Source organism: Mirounga leonina, unplaced genomic scaffold (assembly GCF_011800145.1).
Source record: "Mirounga leonina isolate KUSES-001 unplaced genomic scaffold, KU_Mleo_1.0 Mir_106, whole genome shotgun sequence".
Lineage (NCBI taxonomy): Eukaryota > Metazoa > Chordata > Mammalia > Carnivora > Phocidae > Mirounga > Mirounga leonina.
In genome coordinates, this window is record NW_023270232.1 from 3999703 (window position 1) to 4019111 (window position 19409).

The 19409-nt window shown below is 38.2% G+C and overlaps 3 protein-coding genes across 14 annotated transcripts in view; 1 reads left to right on the forward strand and 2 right to left on the reverse strand.

Moving 5' to 3' along the window:
• Positions 1 to 333, reverse strand: part of LOC118017986 (phenazine biosynthesis-like domain-containing protein) — a 42292-nt gene extending 41959 nt beyond the window's left edge. Inside the window, exon 1 of the mRNA XM_035016401.1 lies at positions 39 to 333. Within this exon, the coding sequence (XP_034872292.1) occupies positions 39 to 86 (48 nt within the window). The 5' untranslated portion in view covers positions 87 to 333. The remainder of the gene's footprint in view (positions 1 to 38) is intronic.
• Positions 154 to 12118, forward strand: LOC118017955 (heterogeneous nuclear ribonucleoprotein H3). 8 transcript variants are annotated; one of them, XM_035016332.1, is made up of 10 exons: positions 154 to 237; positions 5627 to 5761; positions 6278 to 6416; positions 6935 to 7119; positions 7569 to 7655; positions 7969 to 8084; positions 9642 to 9777; positions 10475 to 10570; positions 10646 to 10738; positions 10868 to 11167. In XM_035016332.1, the coding sequence occupies exons 2-10, from the start codon at positions 5650 to 5652 to the stop codon at positions 10942 to 10944; spliced, it is 1041 nt and encodes a 346-aa protein (XP_034872223.1). In that variant the 5' UTR covers positions 154 to 237; positions 5627 to 5649; the 3' UTR covers positions 10945 to 11167. The 8 variants fall into 8 exon arrangements, with proteins under 8 accessions (XP_034872223.1, XP_034872251.1, XP_034872214.1 ...); XM_035016360.1 differs by lacking the exon at positions 154 to 237 and adding an exon at positions 466 to 628; XM_035016323.1 differs by lacking the exon at positions 154 to 237 and adding an exon at positions 475 to 647 and having other exon boundaries at positions 10868 to 12118.
• Positions 12119 to 12437: 319 nt separating this feature from the next.
• The window catches only part of LOC118017929 (RUN and FYVE domain-containing protein 2), a 46207-nt gene continuing 39235 nt past the window's right edge, over positions 12438 to 19409 (reverse strand). For all 5 annotated transcript variants that reach the window (XM_035016295.1, XM_035016278.1, XM_035016286.1 and 2 more), the window contains 3 exons: positions 18302 to 18350; positions 14766 to 14843; positions 12438 to 14673 (listed from right to left, as the gene is read on the reverse strand). In XM_035016295.1, the coding sequence (XP_034872186.1) occupies positions 14530 to 14673; positions 14766 to 14843; positions 18302 to 18350 (271 nt within the window). In that variant the 3' untranslated portion in view covers positions 12438 to 14529. The remainder of the gene's footprint in view (positions 14674 to 14765; positions 14844 to 18301; positions 18351 to 19409) is intronic.

Sequence of the window (19409 nt, forward strand, 5' to 3'; positions counted from 1 at the left end):
GGGGGGGGGGACACTTATTTTTACTGCATAACACAAACCTGACAAGAAAAGCCCTCCTCGCATTTGGCCGCCGAACCACGTGGCATCCCTTTCCTGCAGGTGACGCAGGGGTATGGGTGGGGCCTCTACGGAATCTGTTCTTGGTGCGGACAGAGAATCGAACTTCTCCAAACCGCTTCAACACACACTGGCAGAACTACTACTGTCACTTCACATCCTCCCGGAGTGGGCAGAAAGGTAGGCTCTAAGCATTTAACAGTTTTACAGTAATCCGCGTCTTTTTCTAACGGGACCAGCTCCGCTACTTTCCACTGCTTCCCCAACACACAGGACAACCCCTTAGCGCGCAAGCGCACTTCTTGCTTAGGCGCCAAGGCGGGATCGAGGCTCTTGTCTCGCGAGAGTGGGCCCGTCGGTCTTCGTTGCTCTCGCCCCACCCCCTCCTTCTCGCTCGCTCTCTCCCATCCCCCCAAGCCAGTCGCTCTGCTGCGCAGCTCTCTTAGCGGTTGTCGCTGGTGGAGGCGGTTGGAAGGACCGTTGTGGCGAGTGCTACACGAGACGAGCGACTTCTTCCTCTTCCCGACCGGCCCCGCGAGCACCGGAGTCGGCGTTACTGTCGCCCGACAGGGTATCTGAAGTAAAAGGGGGTAGGTTGGGCTGGTGGTTTCGAGAGCCGAGTCGGGAGAAGGACGAAAGAGACTGGGAGGGGGTGGGGTGGGGGGGGGAAGTGTGGAGGTCGCCGCTCGGAGGCGGCCAGACTGCGCCTCCCAGGCGATCTCCCACTTCAAGGAGGGCGGCCTGCTGGGGGGAGGACATGCTCGGGTGAAATTCAGTGGACGAAACTGAGGCCCGGAGTGGGGGTCATCCAGCATTTCCCCTCTTTCCGTGCTGGTTTGGCCTCCGCCATTTTGAGTACGGTGGCGCCGCCACCTCGGCTTCCCGCCCTTCCCCTCTTTCTACTTTTTGCCCCTGAGCTTCCGAAAACTGATTTAGAAGGCCGGGACGGGGTGGGGGCGGGGGAAGGTCAGAGCGCCCCGGAAGGGACGAGGGTGGGGAACGAAGCGAGCTGGGAAAGACTGGGCACTTGGGGGGGGGGTCTGGGCTGGCGGGCGCGCTCCCGATGGAAATGGCGCCGGATGGGCCTGGCCTCCCACCGCGGCCTCCCTTCCTCCGCAGTCTCGGCAGGGCTACCAGGGCTGGCGGGACTGCGAGTGACTTCTGACGCAGATTCCCAAGATGAGAGAGGCTGGAGCTGGGGGAGGAAAGCCAATGGCGACGAAGGCGCTCAACTCCCAAATCCAGGACAAAGGAGGCAGTCGGCCTCCTTTGTAATTCCGCCGCCCGGTGGCGAAGGTTTTAAAGCCAGGCTTGGCTGCCGGACGGAGAGGGGGCGGGGGTGGGGCGGGGAGGGGCGTACTCTCCTTAGCTCTCTGGTCTCTAGGGCAGCTAGATAAACGAAAAGTCTCCGGGGAGGAATAAAGGACGCTTAGCCGGCCCTTATATTCCAGATTTGGAACTTCGAAAAGAGTACGTACTCATTTTCCAAAGGGTGTTTTGTTTTTTTTTTCTTCTCACGTTTATCTTAAACGTAAACACTTTGTGGGTAAATGTTTTGTAAGCAGTAAGCGGGTGACTTACCAAATAGGAATGTGAAATGGGCATATTTCAAATAGGTCGTTTAGGACCAGTGAATTATATAATAGCTTCCTGAACTTTTGGGCGGGGGTGGGTGGTTTAGCAATGGTTTTGTGTAGTTTGGCACATACTGGGTTATCATTTACGTAGGAGTTTTACCTTTGGGAAACAGTTGTTAAAACACAATTAGTGACGGTGATGGCATAAATTTGTGTAGCAGTTGAGTTACCGAGTTTTCAGTATTAAATCTCCAAAGGTTACATGTTGTGCAAAACATGTAACAAAAAGGGTGTGGAAGTAAAATACATCAAAATACAGTAAGCGTTTATTTTACTTTTGGTAGCTAAGCATTATTTTTTTAGTATAGGACTGTGGTAGTATTATGACCCAGAAAATAGGCCTACTCAACAAAAAGACAAACCGAAAGCCCAGTCCTGTGGTGGTGTGATTTTTGGTCCTTAGAACACAAGAGAACTGGGTCTGTACTTTTCATTGAGTAGGGTACAAAGTGACAGGCAGCTTGAGAGTAACAGTTTCCAATAATAGCTTTGAGTCCTTACAAGAACTCTATTACCTACTTTTTTCAGCTTTAAAAAACAACCTTACTATTGTTGAAGACGGTCTGATTTTTAGTAGCTTTTGAAAAAAGGCCAGTTTCCTGTAAAATAGTACATCATAAAACCGCTTTCCTGATTGGATTACTCTAGAAACCTTTTTCTGCCCTCTTTCATCTGCATCATGATCTGGAAACCCATCTGATTGCCTTTATATTTTTAATAACCAGGTTATTTTTTTGGTGTTCTTACTTTGGTAAACAAGTGGCTGAGCTGCAGTAGGTGATGGTAACTTTGTTTTAGAGAAGAACTCCTTTATACATTCAGACTTCACCTCCCTTTAGGTAGTAGTTGTGTGTCTACTTTTTCTACTGGAAAATTAAGGAGCAAGCACGTTGGAAAGGGGAAATGATGTAAATTTTTCATTTTAGTTAGTACCGCTTTTTGCCAAAGTTTGAAGAACATTCTCATTTTTTTTTTAGGACCAGCTGGCTACCATTTATAAAGTTATCTATTGGTGCATCACACCCTAACTTTATGTATTATACTTCAGAAGATAGTAGTATATGCCTCTGTGTTACAAAGGAATTCAGTGTTTCATTTGACCTCTGTTAGGTGCTTAGCAGCTTTGAGATACAATTCACATACCATAAACTTCACCCATTTAAAATCCATACCGTACATGGACTTTTGTGACTGGCTTCTTTCACTTAGCATAACTTTTAGGAAATTAAACTTCTATTCAAAACTGACTACAGTTATCTTAGTTCAACTGCTGGTATTTTTAATTGGTGCTAACACTTGGCAGTCTTAAAGCAGAATTGAGATTAGTCATGACATTGTTGGAAAGAAAGGTTGAGATGGATTATCCTGAATAATTAGTAAACTCGAGGTAGTTTCCGGGACAGCTTTATTAATGTACTACAGCAGATTGTCTTTTTGTATGCCTCCAGAGTTTGTCTTGGTTTTGTTTTGTAAGTAGAATTTCAGAGTCACATTTTGAGTTTTGAAGAAGTCTAGTGTGGCTTTGTGTACTCTTAATACATGTGCGGTGGAAAGTCATCCAATAAAATAGTTGTCTTCCGAATCTGGTTAATTTTTCGTCAACTTAAAATTGCGTTAATAGGATAGTGTGATTTTTATAGACTTAATATTTTGTTTTATATAGGTCTCTTTGGTGTGGACTGATGAAAACCAAAACTAGTTTGCTTGCTGGTGTTTCTTGGAAAGGGCTAAATTTTATAGTAAAGATAAGTCAATTTCCCATCCTTTTTTGTGTGTGTTCCCCAGTGTTACAATGAAGAAAGAAATGGGCTAAATGATAAAAAGCATCACACTGTCTTTTCACAACAGATTAGATTGGTTTTGCAAAATACTAAATATTTTTCATGAGGAAGTAACGTGATGTTACCTCCTCTCCACTTTTTTCTTCCATTCTTGAATCATCCTTTATAGAGAAGTGTTTTTGTTTTGTTTTGATTTTTTGTTTTTTGTTTGTTTGGTTTTAAGTTTTGGGGGCTTTTTTTTGTTTTTTAAGAGATCTTCAGTATGTCTCAACTTTTTTCCCAGACTCAATCAGGGTGTACTTTCGGGACTACTCTAGAACAGTATTTTTTATCTAGCTAACACATGTTATAGTAAACATTTCCAAAAATCCTCACCTCACCCCCCCACCTTGACAAATTCTATGGAAGCAAGCCTAAGTTGATTTTGGAAACAATTTGTAACTATCTTTACTTCTTTTCAGGACTGGGGATAGTTTTCCATCCTTTAAGGTTCATTTATTTTATGGTATATTTCAGTAGTTTTACAGGAGGGTCCCTTAAAATCCAGTAACAAGGCTACCATCGAATGAATGCCATGCTGCAGACTAAGCATTATAAATAAGTCTTAAAACAGTCTAGAGAGGTATGGGCACCACTGTTATATTTTAGAGCTGAACACAGAGGTTAAGTTTGTTTAATCAACCAGCCAGTGAATGGCAGAATAGGGATTCAAAACCAGTTTCTCTTTCTCCCTCTCTCTCTCTCTCTCTCTCCCCCTTAAAAATGCATATCCATTTTAGGTGCCTAAAAATTAGTTGTAATGTCTGATAAAAAAAATCTTAGTCTTCCCACTTTGGATCTCCATGTCTAGAGTGACTGCCAGGATTTTTAAAACAGCAAAACAAGTATGCAAGGTGATTCATACGCAGAGGTATTTGATTAATAAACACATTCGGAAATTTTCTACCTTAGGTTATTTTAAATGCACATATTCTAGGAAAAAAATTTTACTCTTTGCAGATGCTCCCCCTAACAGTTGGAGTGATATAATTAGATGGTGTGAAATCAAGTATTAGTGAACACTGTTATGAACTATGTTGAAGCGTAAAGGAATCAAGTGAACAAATTGTCTTGTTTACAGGGGAGGAGGTGGTGAGGGAAAGGTTTGAAATACTCAGGTGAGTAGGATTCCTACAGCTGCTTAGTGAAATTTGTAAGATCTGGTAAGTTTTTGCAGCTGAAGGACTTCTGCATTAGCCTCCTTAAAGTGTTCTGGAATTCTAAAAGAAAGGACTATTGTCTTTTGGGAAGGGAACTGGGTGTGGATGGGTTCTTTTTGGAGGGCTAGGAGGGCTTCTCACTGTACCCTAAAATACTTTTTGAATGTTAATGTATTACGTTTTTTAAAATTTGTGTTTAAATGTAAAGCAGTGAGTGAACTGGTTTTGAATGTACTATCTCCAGTAACTTCCCAGTAGGTAGCTTCAAAAAACACCGGTACTGTTGGAAGGCATTCACTTTTGAGTGGACTTTTACCTCAATTTTAAAACTCACCCTAATTAACTCATTTTAAAACTTGCTTTAGAGATAGGAATTTTTCCTCCTTCAAAAACAATTTGATGTGTTCAGAATTAAAAGTGCATCTAAAAAGTTAAGACTTTTTGTAATGCCATTTTTCTAACAGAGAAGTACTCATTGACCTTTTGACTTAGGCTCTTGCTGTGAGTGGACAGTGGTGCTATGTGCAGCTTTTGAGTAATTAAGTTTTAAAGAATTTACATGATTCAAATGAATAATAAGTAAAACCTGAAAAAATGTGAATGAAAATTTGAGAGATGAGGAAAAGACTAGAGTTGATGTCAAGATGACAAGAAATAGAATTTGAAGACTAATATTGTAATTGTGTAAGCTTTCTTAAGATTGGGCATTATATAAAATTTGGCCCTTAGAAATTTGGTACTTTTCGGAGGGGAGGGTCAGGTATCACTCACTTTTCCCAGTCTTTTTGCCTACCTCAAAATGGGAAGGTGTCATGCCTTTGAATTGTGGCATTGTCAACAAGCCATATGTTATATTTCCTGTTGTGCACCACTGAGCGATGATGTTTCTTCAGTACCTGTAGCAAGAGTATATTTTGATTGACTGCTTTATGTGCTTGTTTATTTTTTATAGCATTTAAATCAAACGTTATTGAGATGGATTGGGTTATGAAACATAATGGTCCAAATGACGCTAGTGATGGGACAGTACGACTTCGTGGACTGCCATTTGGTTGCAGCAAAGAGGAAATAGTTCAGTTCTTTCAAGGTACCTCTAGTATTAGTAAAAGTTTAGTAGTATTTTAATTTTATATTTTTATTATATTACTCAGTTTTTAATTTGTAAAACCCATTTGTTTCGGGGACTTTTGAATACGATATCTTGGTTAATGTATTATGAAATATGCTCCAGTTAGTACTGAATACAGAATGTGTAGAATATGTAAAACCTAACTAATGTGCATTAAGCTTAATTGAGAATAATTATGTATGATGAAATGAACCATGAATTATATGGAGCATAGTTAAATTTGATTTAGCTTTTTTAATGTAATATAGGTGAGCTTTTAGTGTGTGTAATTTAAAAAGACTGGTTGCAAAAAAATATGTAATCCAGTAATATTTGAAAAAATCTTCCGCTTGTATTACGGGGTGATGGGAAACTTAAGCTTTTTTGTTTTGTTTTTGTTTTGTTTAGACTTGTTTTAAATATTTGATTCAGATGGGAATGTTTCAGCCTTTAACACTGTTCCCCTTGATGGGGTTATTTGTCCTTGGGTTAAAGGGTTGGAAATCGTGCCAAATGGGATAACATTGACGATGGACTACCAGGGGAGAAGCACAGGGGAGGCCTTCGTGCAGTTTGCTTCAAAGGAGATAGCAGAAAATGCTCTGGGGAAACACAAGGAAAGAATAGGGCACAGGTGGGGATGGAGAGTTTGGGATGGTGTTAAATTTTTATTTTTTGGGGGTTGTGGGTCACTATTGCTTAATGGGGGGTTTACAATAACATTTTTCTGGGGTAGTTTAAAAGAATTGATAATTATCTAAATTTAACTTGGAAACTACAGATTTGGGTGGGGAATTAATGCTAATAGTTTGCTTAAATTAAAATTAGATTGTTTCCATTTCTCTGTAGGATGTTGTTGATAAATGCTTTTGTATAATCAGCTATTTTCTCTAAACACCTATTATGTACTAAAGGAAACAAGCTAAAAATATATATTATATGAATTATTTTCAAGTGACTAATTTGTCTATGTAAAACTTAAATATTAACTAAGTTTGTAGGTGTAAAAAATGTTAATTTATGGTGTATTTAGGCAGTTTAAATTGGGTTATGTATCTAGATGTAGAAAAACTTACTGCATTTTTGCCCAATATCTTATTTATTCTAATACATTTACGCTGAAACCTGTACCTTAAACCATTTTTTAAATAGGTATATTGAGATCTTCAGAAGTAGCAGGAGTGAAATCAAAGGATTTTATGATCCACCAAGAAGATTGCTGGGCCAGCGACCGGGACCATATGATAGACCGATAGGAGGAAGAGGGGGTTATTATGGAGCTGGGCGTGGAAGTATGTATGACAGAATGCGACGAGGAGGTGATGGATATGATGGTGGTATGTGTATCTAATGAACAAAGGTTCTGTTGTCATTTTCTTAATGTTCCTGACACTTTGTCAAGAAATATAGAAATGGCAGTAATTTCAGTACCTACTAGGTTTTAAAACCTGTTCATGAAAATATGGATTCCCGTGGCCAGCTATGGGACTTGATTGATGCACATATTGGCACCTAGAGAAGTTATACAGAAATTAAAATGAAGATATTGGCATATTTTGACACTTTCTGTTTGACATCAGGATGAAAGTTAATTTTGATGTCTTAAATGTATTCTTTTGAGTTTTTTTTATTTCCACCGAGTGTTACTGCTTTTTTTCACATGCACTAAGTTGGGAGTTGTAAACTTGTAATAACCAGACTGCTTACCACAAAATGATTTTATAAACTGGATTATAAAATTTATCTCTTGAAAGTGTATTCATGTATTTCTCATTAAATTATACAGGTTATGGAGGTTTTGATGACTATGGTGGCTATAATAATTATGGCTATGGAAATGATGGCTTTGATGACAGAATGAGAGATGGAAGAGGTAAATATTAAAGACATACTCCTTTTTAGGTGAATGTTAAGTATTTGTTTTACAACCATTTAGTGGTGGTAAAAGGTGACTTGCATGAAATCGTCAGCTTGAGCATATTTCAGAACATACCTATGTGGGGCTTTATATAGATGTATACTTACAGGTAAATTCTCGATTCGATGTTTAGAACTACTAAGATTAATTGGTTGTCAAAGAAAAAGGTATAAATAGGAAAAGGTATGTGTAGGGAAGAAGTGTTTTGTTGAAATGCTTTACTACATGTATCAGTAGTTGATAATCTTTGGAAATTTTATTCTCTTAGGTATGGGAGGACATGGCTATGGTGGAGCTGGTGATGCAAGTTCAGGTTTTCATGGTGGTCATTTTGTACATATGAGAGGATTACCTTTTCGTGCAACTGAAAATGACATTGCTAATGTGAGTAATTTATCAGTGATTTTATATTTTATCTGGTATCTAGTTTTGAAGCATTCTTAATGCTCTCATCTTTTTCTTTATAGTTTTAATGTCAAAATCCCTTTAATAGGAAATATGTACATATTCTTATCATACTGGTTGATGAACATTTTTTTGTCCATTGTATGCTGACTTATCTGGGACTCAAGCAAGTAGAAAGTTGTATTCATAAAGTCTAGTTAAGAATTTAGTGAAAAGATTGATCGGCATAGAGTGGAGAGGACTGGAAGATAATTGCCCTTGTGTCAAGTTTTGAAAGTGGAAAATATAAAAAGTGAATAAGGTTTAGTTGTTTGGTTCAGCTTTGTAGCTACAGCGTGATTAGAAACAGGAGCTGTGAAAATAATGGGAGTAGATGCTATTGCTGTTTTGAAACTGGTCGGTTTCAAATTGGTTAGAGTATCTGCAGACTTCAGTCCATGTGCATCTAGTCACACCCATTCATTTACCTGTTGAGTAGTTGCAGTAGACATCTAGTGGCCTACAAAGCCAGGACTATTTACTACGTAGCTCTGAAAGAAATTTACCTATAGATCTTACTGGGAACTGATTGGTCCTAAGTTCCAGGTACGTTTTAAGATTCCTTTAACCTGATTAACTTGTGATTTACAACTAAGTGATATATTTTGGAGATATCCATGTACAGTTTGTGTCAGTTTGTCAAATTCCATTGGTCTGAATCATAACACCTAAATTCTCTGCACATGTTTCTAAGTCTCTGGTGACCTATTTATCCTTCAAACAGTAATTTTGAAATATCTTTCTTGGGAGGAGTGGGAACGGAGGAGTTAAATTCTCCCTCTTAGTGGTAGGGTATGAGACGTTTTCATTTATTTAGAGTGAACTATGCTTTGGGTTAGATTTTTATTATTAATTTTTTTTACTCACTTAGCTTCCCCCCCCTTAGCTTACTTTATTTAAATTATTTTAAAAGGTTTTATTTATTTATTTGACAGAGAGAGTATAAGCAGGTAGAGCAGCAAGGAGAGGGGGGAGCAGGCTCCCTGATGAGCAGGGAGCCCGATGCAGGGCTCCATCCCAGGAGCCTGAGATCACGACCTGAGCCGAAGGCAGATGCTTTTAATGACTGAGCCACCCAGGCATCCCCACGTAGCTTATTTTAAAGAGATCGTTTCTTTGCATTTTCCTCTTAAGTGCATTAGTTTATATTTCCAGAACCTTTGTAGTTGATTTGTTAGCTTTGCAATACAGGGCAGTAAAAAGGTTTGTTTTAATGGATGAGGGAAAACCAAAGTATGTGGTAATTTACTTTGAATAATCTAAATAGAAAAATTAGTGGGGCACCTGGGTGGCTCAGATGGTTAAGCGTCTGCCTTCGGCTCGGGTCATGATCTCGGTCCTGGAATCAAGTCCCACATGGGGCTCCTTGCTTAACAAGGAGCCTGCTTCTCCCTTTCCCTCTGCCTGCTGCTCCCCGTTTGTGCTCTCCCTCTCTCTCTCTCTGGCAAATAAAATCTTTTAAAAAAGAAAAATTAGTAATTGTTTTCTTTTGTTTAGTTCTTCTCACCACTAAATCCCATACGAGTGCATATTGATATCGGAGCTGATGGCAGAGCAACAGGAGAGGCAGACGTAGAATTTGTGACACATGAAGATGCTGTAGCTGCCATGTCTAAAGATAAGAATAACATGCGTAAGTGGTATCCTTGGCTTGCTATCTCTTTTCTTAGATGTGAACTTGCTTATGAAATAACATTTGTAATTCCTCAAATATAAGATGTTACAGGGTCTGTAGGTAACTCTTGGCAGTCACTGGGACCTGAAGCCATATGGCCTCTAAGATGGCTTTCCAGGGGGTTTTTTATTGAAGAGTTAACTCAGACTCAATACTTGACAGGTTATCTGAGCTCAATTAAAAAGGGAAAATAGGTATATTACTTGGCACTCACTTGAGTTCCCATGCCATTTGCAAATTACCACTTTTTAACCCATCCATTAAGTTAGTTGGGTAATTATTTCTACATGCCATCAGAGCTATTCTAAGCTGTAGTCAGTAAATAAGTTTTCATGGACATTTTCATGATTGGAATTCATTTCTTTGGACATGGAATGTATTTTTAAGAAGCACAGTGACTGGTTCTAAAATAATGAATCAGCCCCTTTTATAGATGAGGAAACGGAGGCCCCGACCACGTTTTATGTGTAGTGTTGTGCAGTTTGAACAAAATTTGGTAGGTTAGGTTTTAGCCCTACCTGGCATTCATCACTCCACTAGGAAGTATAGAAATACACTTTCAGGCTAATACTAGCACAGGTTAATATTTGCCAATTATCCTTTTATTGATAAATTTTGATCCATCATTGCTTCCCTATTACTTTTTGTCTTAAAGAACATCGGTACATTGAACTCTTCCTGAATTCTACTCCTGGAGGCGGTTCTGGAATGGGAGGTTCTGGAATGGGTGGCTACGGCAGAGATGGAATGGGTAGGTAAAGTTTTTAAAATGAGCAGAGTTACACACTTAGCAAACAATCTCACACTTTTTTTTTCCCTTTTAAAGATAATCAGGGAGGTTATGGATCTGTTGGAAGAATGGGCATGGGTAACAATTACAGTGGAGGATATGGTACTCCTGATGGCTTGGGTGGTTATGGTAAGTGTCCTTGGTTACTGTGGTTTGATTTGTTAGTCCCCATGTATGTAGATACTTTTAAATTCATGTATTATCTTCAATGAAGTACGCACGGATATTTCCTGCTAACAAGTCTTTTTTTTTTTTAAGGCCGTGGTGGTGGAGGCAGTGGCGGTTACTATGGGCAAGGTGGCATGAGTGGAGGTGGATGGCGTGGCATGTATTAAAGCATAACCACCAACATAAAAGTCCTGACAACAGCGTCTGGTCTACTAGACTTTCTTACAGATTTAATTTCTTTTGTATTTTAAGAACTTTATAATGACTGAAGGAATGTGTTTTCAAAATATTATTTGGTAAAGCAACAGATTGTGATGGGAAAATCTGTTTTCTGTAGGTTTTATTTGTTGCATACTTTGACTTAAAAATAAATTTTTATATTCAAACCACTGATGTTGATACTTTTTATATACTAGTTACTCCCGAAAGATGTGCTGCTTTCATAAGATTTGGGTTGATGTATTTTACTATTAGCTCTACAAGAAGTAGTGTAGTGCAATTTTAGAGGACAGTGGTTCACCTTTGCATAAACTACAAGTCTTATTAATAAGCAGACATCTGGAATAGAACTTGGAAAATAGTGTAACTTTTTTTTCTCCTGGACAATACTGTAAATATAAAAACCTAAAGATGAGTGTCGGTGGCTTCAGGAGTATAAACTCAGCTAATTTCTATTTTAGTCATTCTTTTCAAATGCCATTTATCCAGGCATAGCTCTGAAACATTGAATATCTTAAGAGGTATCTGGATTTCTGAATATTCATAATTGTGTTACCTGGGGATGAGAATGTTGGAAGTAAATTCTAGCCTTAGATTTTAGAATAAAATTCACTCAGCACTTGACTGGAGTACCAAAAAATGTTTCCAAAAAAGTGATAGTTGTAAGTAAGTGATCTCAAAATGTCTTAGACTAGGTTAAGATTCTCAGTGACATGAGAATTCAGTACAAGAATATTTACTGTGGAGTATAATTCTCACAGCTGTATTTTCAGCTTTCCTGCCCAATAAAGCATATGGTTTTTCAATAACTGTATAAATGACTAAACAAATGTAAGAGACAAGTCCATGTGATAGTTTCAATTAAAATGAGTCCTGGAAGTCGGATTTTATATTTGGTATCTGTTTGGAGTTTTAGAGCTATTGTGTTAAAAAATACTATATGTAGCAAGGAAAAGGTGCTTTTTACTTTTAATCCCTTTGATCAATATGGTTTTTTTTTCCAAATTGGCTAATGGATCAAAATGAAACCTGTCAATGTGAATTCAGTTATTGACCTTGTTACTTGTTTTTGCTAGAAATGTTATTAATGTAATAAATATCAATGTGGGAGATAATAGTGTGGCCTCTGTCCTAGAATGCTTTTGTGTCAGTTACTGATTGTAAAATTGGTAGAAGATACTCTTAAGTGAACATTAAGTAAAGTGACACCTAAGGAGTGATTTCTGTTAGAGAAGGAAGTTGTGTTAGCTTAAATGGAACTTACCGGCTCAAGCAGTGATCCGTTTTAATGTTTGTACCCCTCCCTTAAATTACCCATTTAAATATTAGGCTCATACCATTTACCTTTTTTTAAAGATACTGTGTGCTTTTATTTTCCTAGGACCTGCCTTATTAAAATCTAAGTAATAAAGGTATAAAAAGTTGTAAATGCAAGTTGCCCTTTGAAAGGCTAATTTTTTCATATCTTTTATTTGGTTTATAAAATTCACATTTTAAAACATTGCAGAGTAGAAGAATTACAGTCACAATTCCTTGGCACCATGATAGCATTATTATGGTAGTACTGGCTAGACAAGGGAATGGTATGTGAAATTTATTAAGATAAATACTTTCTATGAGAGCAAATCTTGAAGATTAGAAAGTGTAGGTTCACAATACAAACTGGAAGTTTTATAACAAAATCCAACATTTAGTATAAATGGCTTTTAAATAAGAGCCCAAACTAAATGAAGCAAATTGTATTGCTGCCATAAAAGCTTGACTACAAAAAGCCCAAAAATCAATGGTGATTAAACAGGAGTTTTGAATAACAAAGAATTTAAGGGGGAACTGAAAATCATGGTTTTACTTGTTGAATGAAACCCAGCTTTGGAATTTAGGCAAAATCACATTTTAAGATTTGTACTAATAAGCACAGTAATAATAAACCTAGTATTTGAAATTTCATTTGCTTATTCTCATTTTTAACAATCATAAAAATGTTAATCATCCCATCAATACAAAACAGTTCAAGAATATAATTCTCTTGACAATATTTCTGTTGGCATTCAAGAAGGACCACCTAAAAATCTGTACAGTTCTAACTGAAGACCTCAAAAGCTAACTGGATATGGAGAAAATCTCAAAATACTGGTTTCATACTTTGGCAATTTAGAAAATTAATTTTAAACCCTAGTGAAAGTATATATACTCTGAGGAGAGGATCCTGCAGAATAAGTTACCCCGTCTTAGGTGGGAGGGGGGGTGGACATGATTAATTCACTCAATGTAATGCTCCTAGGGAGTAACCAAAGATTCCTATCTAACCTGTTTGGAAGGTTCAGACTTAAAGTGCATGGCTGAAGTTAATACCAAAGGGGGGGGGGATCTCCCAAGTGGTGATGCTGTTCAAAGGATTAATTATACAAGGGTAACATTTTACATATTCTTGGTGTGCTAGAAGTATGGTAAAATGGGATTAGTGTTTATTAAGTCTTTCGTGCTTGAAACAGATCAAGTATTTCATGGCAGGGCTGATACTTCACTCTATACATAACTGCAGTTGTGGATCACTACATTGTAATGCTTCCTAAAAGTTACTGGAATGGAAATAGAATAAAATTTTTAATTACTCAAATCCTATCAAAGACAAACTATTTGAGGTTTCTCCTTTAATGCTTAGAGGAGAATCAATCAGGAGCCTGTAATCGCTTACTATTAATAAACATTTTTTTTCTGGGGATGGATTTTTCCTTTTTAATTTGAAGAGGTGTGAGCCCTCCCTAAAAAAGTCAGCAATTTGGCGAGTCAGGTGCAGCATATGGAAAGTTGTGCAAGTAACAACATAATGTAAAAGGCTGGTTTAACTTCCTTTCAAAATAAGGAAAAAGTTAAGGTAAAATAATACCTCTTTAACCTACTATATCTGAAAAGTATCAATAAATACATTGATTAGAAGAAGACCAAAAGGAAATTTTATAGAATAAAATAGTTGGCCTTTTCTAATGCAAAATGGGCAAAGGAAGTGGGGCAGAAAGGACAAGTAATTAAGGTTGAAACCTTAGCAAGCTAATGAAAAGTCTGTTGAACTGGAATATTAATACTTGTAAAAAGTTCAACGCATTTCTGATCTTTCTGAGAACTGTGAAGCTTTAAAGTGCATTAAAATTACAGGCACCATCAAATACCAACTTGACAATATGCAGAATAAAAGAATCTGAATCCCTATTTTTAAGAAGGCCTTTACAAAATAAGGCAAATGTGTGTTAGCTCTGCTATCTGGCCTTTCTGGTGGCTTCATAAGTTACATGATTATTACATCAATTAGGAATTAAGTTATTTTAAAGCATGCCCTGTTGAAAGTTCTTTTTGAATAACAATGAGCTATTCTACAGCTTCTAATTCCCATGAACTGAATACATGGAAGATAAAACTGGTACCAATACAGTCTGAAAGCTGCTTAAGAAGGGCTGTCTAAATACATCATGTACATGGTTCATACATTAACCGTTCATTGTAGGTACTTTCATACATAAGGACTTAATTCTGGAGTCTTATGGCAAATTAGATGAGCATCTCTGGATCAGCAATGCGTGACAGGAATCACAAACCCGTACTGGCTTTGGTGAAGAAGGCAAAGGCAGTTCATTGTCAGAGCAAGCATTACAGAAAATTTCCCCACAGTTTCTACAGTGGTGCTATTAAATGGAAAAATCAAAGAAAAAAACTGAGTTAAATTAGAAGCCATGTTTGCATCAAGTCCTTTGGACTCACTTCCTATCTCCCTTACCTTTCTCTTAGAGAGTGAGAATTCCTTTTCACAAAGTTTACAATGTGTTGCTTCTTTGTCCTTCAACCAAACCAGTCCCTAGAAGGAAGAAACACGAATATTAATGCTCAAATTGTTAACACTTTAAAAACTACATGTGAAAACATTTTCAACCAAGAACATCTTGTAGGAATAGAGAGAGAGAGGACTTGGAAATGAGTCCTTTAAGAGATACTGAAATAGCTGGAGAGTAAGTGTGGGATTTGCTTCAAAATAATCTGGATGAGGAGGAAGGGGGGATAGGGGTTGACTATAAATACAAGATAGGCCATATACTGTTAAACATTCAAACTGGGTAATGGGTTAATTTTTCTCTGTACAATTGTTTATGTTTGGACATTTCCATTATAAAATGTTTAAAAATTAATGGGAATTTTCTTTAAGGAATAAAGAGCCTTAGCGATTATCTAGTCCAACAAAATTTAAGGATACATTTTCACCATGAAATGCATATGAGTTTGGCATTATGTATACCATATACCACAGTAAGTCCTTAAAATTTGAAGAGAATTTGGAAATCAGATGTTAGAATTCATTATTTTAGAGGAGACTTCACCTTAAGTCTTACATGGCTATTAATTTCCCTTAAATTCTATAACAAATGTAATGGCTACTGTGTAGATGAGTAGAAAACATATGTATTGTAAGTTATTAACAGGTGAGAGTGTGACACCTGAAATTTCTAAATTGACCCATTCTTAACCCATCTAAGATCCTGGCTAGGAACACTTTTTTCCCTACAAAAGCAGTTTTGTTAAATGACGCCAGTTTTATATGAGAAGACCCAGGTGAAGGAACAGTCTTCAATGTTTCTGATTAACCTCATCACATGACTAAGCCACGTTGCTGCTGCCGAAGAACCAAGTACAGCTGACCCTTGAACAACTGGGGGTTAGGGGTGCCGAACTCCACATCGACAAAAATCTGCATATAACTCTTGATTCCTCCCAAAACTTTATATTTAATAACCTGTTGACCAGAAGCCTTACCAATAACAGTTAACATATATACTGTATATGTATTACATGTATACATATACTATTTTATTCTTACAATAAAGTAAGCTAGAGGGGAAAAAAAACCTGGACAGCTCATATCAGACACACAAGTAAAGCGACTTCCCAAATGTCCAAAAGCCTAATGGAAGCAGCTTTGCTTCCTGCCAAGCCATGGGATCATGACCTGAGCTGAAGGCAGACAGTTAACCAACTGAGCCACCCAGGCGCCCTGTGCTAGCGTTAAGTTGTATTTATACAGTTATATACATGGTATGTTTCATAATGAAAATTTTACAGAGCTTAAATAATGACAGTTGGGCAGACATCCCTACCCATCCAAAAAAAATGTGAGAGCAAAATAAAAGGCATATACACAGATGCACAAATTCTTAAAACCTTTATCTTTTCAACTCAGCATTTTCCAGGAAGCTACCAAGGGATGCATTTCCCAAAACAAGGGAGCAAACCAAGAAAGAACTTAAAGGGTTCAGGAACCCTTTTAGGTAACAGGAACCCTAACATATGAGAAGGATAAAAGGAATTCTAAGAATGGCAGCAAAGGAAAATGTCAGGACAGGGGTGACCAGACTGAAGCAGGAGAGCAAAGAACTCCATGAGGGATGACTCCAAGGAAAAAAGAACAAACGAAATAATTACCTGATTCATTTTGCCATGGGAAAAACTTTTTTTTTTTTAATTTTATTTATTTGAGAGAGCTTGAGCAAGAGAGAGCACAAGCAGGGTGAAGGGCAGAGGGAGAAGCAGACTCCCCACTGAAAAGGGAGCCCAACGTGGGACTCAATCCCAGGACCCCAGGATCATGACCTGAGCCAAAGGCAGACACTTAACTAAGCCACCCAGGCACCTCAACATGGGAAAAACTTTAATCAAGAAGCATGTTAGGGGAAAAAAATAAATACAAATAAAAAATAAATCAAGCAAGCAAGCAACCATGTTAGGGGTGGGGTGGCTGGGTGGCTCAGTCAGTGGAGCATCCAACTCTTGGTTTCCGCTTAAGTCATGATGGAGCCCTGCGTTGAGCCCCGAGTGTTCAGTGTGGAGTCTGCTCGTCTCTTTCCCTCTGCCTACCCCTCCCCCATTATCACACCCTCTCTCTCAAATAAATAAATCTTTTTTTTTTTTTTTTAGATTTTATTTGTCAGAGAGAGGGAGAGAGAGGGCACGAGCAGGGGGAGGGACAGGCAGAGGGTGAAGAAAGCTGCCCACTGAGCAGGGAGCCCGACATGGGGCTCAATGCCAGGACCCTGGGATCATGACCTGAGCCGAAGGCAGACGCTTAACCGACTGAGCCACCAAGGTGTCCCTAAATAAAATCTTAAAAAAAAAAAAAGAAAAAAGCATATTATAAAGGTGTTTGAAGGTATAAGAAAACTCAAATGCTCTAATTCAACAAAACTTTTTTAAAAATTTTTTAAAATTCAATTTAGTTAACATATAGTATATTTTTAGTTTCAGGGGAAAGGCAATTATTAACTCCAGAAGAAAAAAGAAATAGTTCAAGAAAGAAAATATAATCACAACAAACTACATGGCCCAGCAAAGAGCAATATTTAAATAGTCAAAGAATATATAGTAAGTGAATTCCATGAAAACTTTTAATTATATTGGGTGGACAATGAAGAGCAAACAGACCAGGGTGAGAGTGGGCAAAACTCCTCATCCACCATGCTAACCAGGCTATACAGACAGGTCTAAAATAGGTCTTAAATAAATGAGTGAATAATATATACTGCCTATTATTTAGAAATGGGGGGTAAAGCCAGAAGGAACGACTAAAAGAATCGGAAGTTGCCTCCTTCAGGTGGCAGGAGCTAGGGGGGATGAGGGACAAGGGGGTGAAGAACAGGAGACTACTACTTTTTTTAATTCTTTCTAGCACTACTTGACTTTTTAAATTACTTTCATGTAACACTTCGCTAAAAAAACAGAATGGGAAGCTGTGTGGTAGAAAGTAATCTCACTGAACTACTCACAGAGAGACTATTTCCTCCTATGTTGTAGAAGGGATTCTTGCCTCCAGACGCATTCAGAACCATACACTGAACCACTGTACTAATCACTTTTCACACATATTAACCTCAGTATTCAAAGAAACCCTGTGCAAAATCCTCTGCGTGTTTCAGAAGCCATTCAGAAGAGGGAACAAACTCCATGAAGAGGGAACTTCTTGATGGTCAAAACTACTAACAGACCAGCACAGGGACTCAAGGACTCTCAAAGGCAGTTTCACTCCATCAGGCCATGCTTTGTAGGAAGGTAGACAAAGTTCTCTCCAAGGTCATTTCCAGTATGATTACTGACTGCTTCTAGAGGCGTAACAGGGAGGAGCTGGATCCCCATCATCCCAGCTCCCTGTTCGGTGCTTCTGCCTCTATACATCCTGGGACTCAGCACCTCAGGTTTATATAGGCTTTACCTTCTAGTGGGGACTCACATATATCTCTACTTTCCTACTTGAGGAAAACACTTTCTACTCACCTGCAATGCTTTGTTGGCTTCTTTTATATCTTCTATTTTAAGTTTTGATCTGAAAAGATTACAAATGGGTCCATGTTTCAGTAAATATATTACATATAGAACATCTAGCAATTCATTAAGGTATTGGTTTTTCATAGGATATAAAACTGTATATACTACAGGATTCTAATGATCTTCTTTGACTAGTGGGATTATATTTTATATTTCCCTATATTCTCTAAATGTCCTAAGCAAAAATATCCTTTTTAAATTTAAAAATTGCTTTAACAAAAGAATACTGGCATTTTCATGCGGTTGTGACAATATCAGTAAACGCTGTCATTTACTGTGGGCTCACAGTGCGCCAGACTTCATGCTATATGACCTTTGCATGTATATGCTCATTTAATCTTGAAAAAAAAAAAAAACAAAAAAACCTATTTTAAAACTTTTTTTTTTAAAGATTTTATTTATTTGACAGAGAGAAACACAGCAAGAGAGGGAACACAAGCAGGGGAGTGGGAGAGGGAGAAGCAGGCTTCCCACTGAGCAGGGAGCCCGATCGGGGCTCGATCCCAGGACCCTGGGACCATGACCTGAGCTGAAGGCAGACGCCTAACGACTGAGCCACCGAGGCGCCCCAAAAAACTCACCTATTTTAAAGATCAATCAATCAATATCAATAAAGTGAGGCCTAATGAGGTTTCATCACTCGCAACAGGTCACAGAGGTAGTAACTGGGGAAGCCAGGATGCAAACCCTGGTCTTTGTGACGTTAAAGCCCATGCTAGCCGTTATACACCCGTTTCTCTACCAGAAGCAAAAGAATGGTAAGAGTGGGAATATTAAGGAAAAGAGAATTGTGATACTTTTCACCTTTTGAAAATACATGTTAATGAACACGCAGATTATAAATAGCAATAATTATCTGTGATCCTACTACCCAGAGAGGATAATCTACATGTTGATGATATGTGTATATTTTAAATTTAAATTCAATTATTTAACATAGTGTATTACTGGTTTCAGAGGTAGAGGTCAGTGATTCAGCCGTCTTATATAACACCCAGTGCTCATTACATCATCTGCCTCCTTAATGCCAATCACCCAGTTACGCCATCCCCCCGAG

What these genes read in the sequence shown, in the direction of transcription:
- LOC118017955 (XM_035016332.1), top strand. Translation starts at nt 5,650, where the DNA reads ATGGATTGGGTTATGAAACATAATGGTCCAAATGACGCTAGTGATGGG. An exon ending in AATAGTTCAGTTCTTTCAAG is followed by an intron (nt 5,762 to 6,277) that starts GTACCTCTAGTA and finishes CTTGGGTTAAAG; the next exon opens with GGTTGGAAATCGTGCCAAAT. An exon ending in AAGGAAAGAATAGGGCACAG is followed by an intron (nt 6,417 to 6,934) that starts GTGGGGATGGAG and finishes TTTTTTAAATAG; the next exon opens with GTATATTGAGATCTTCAGAA.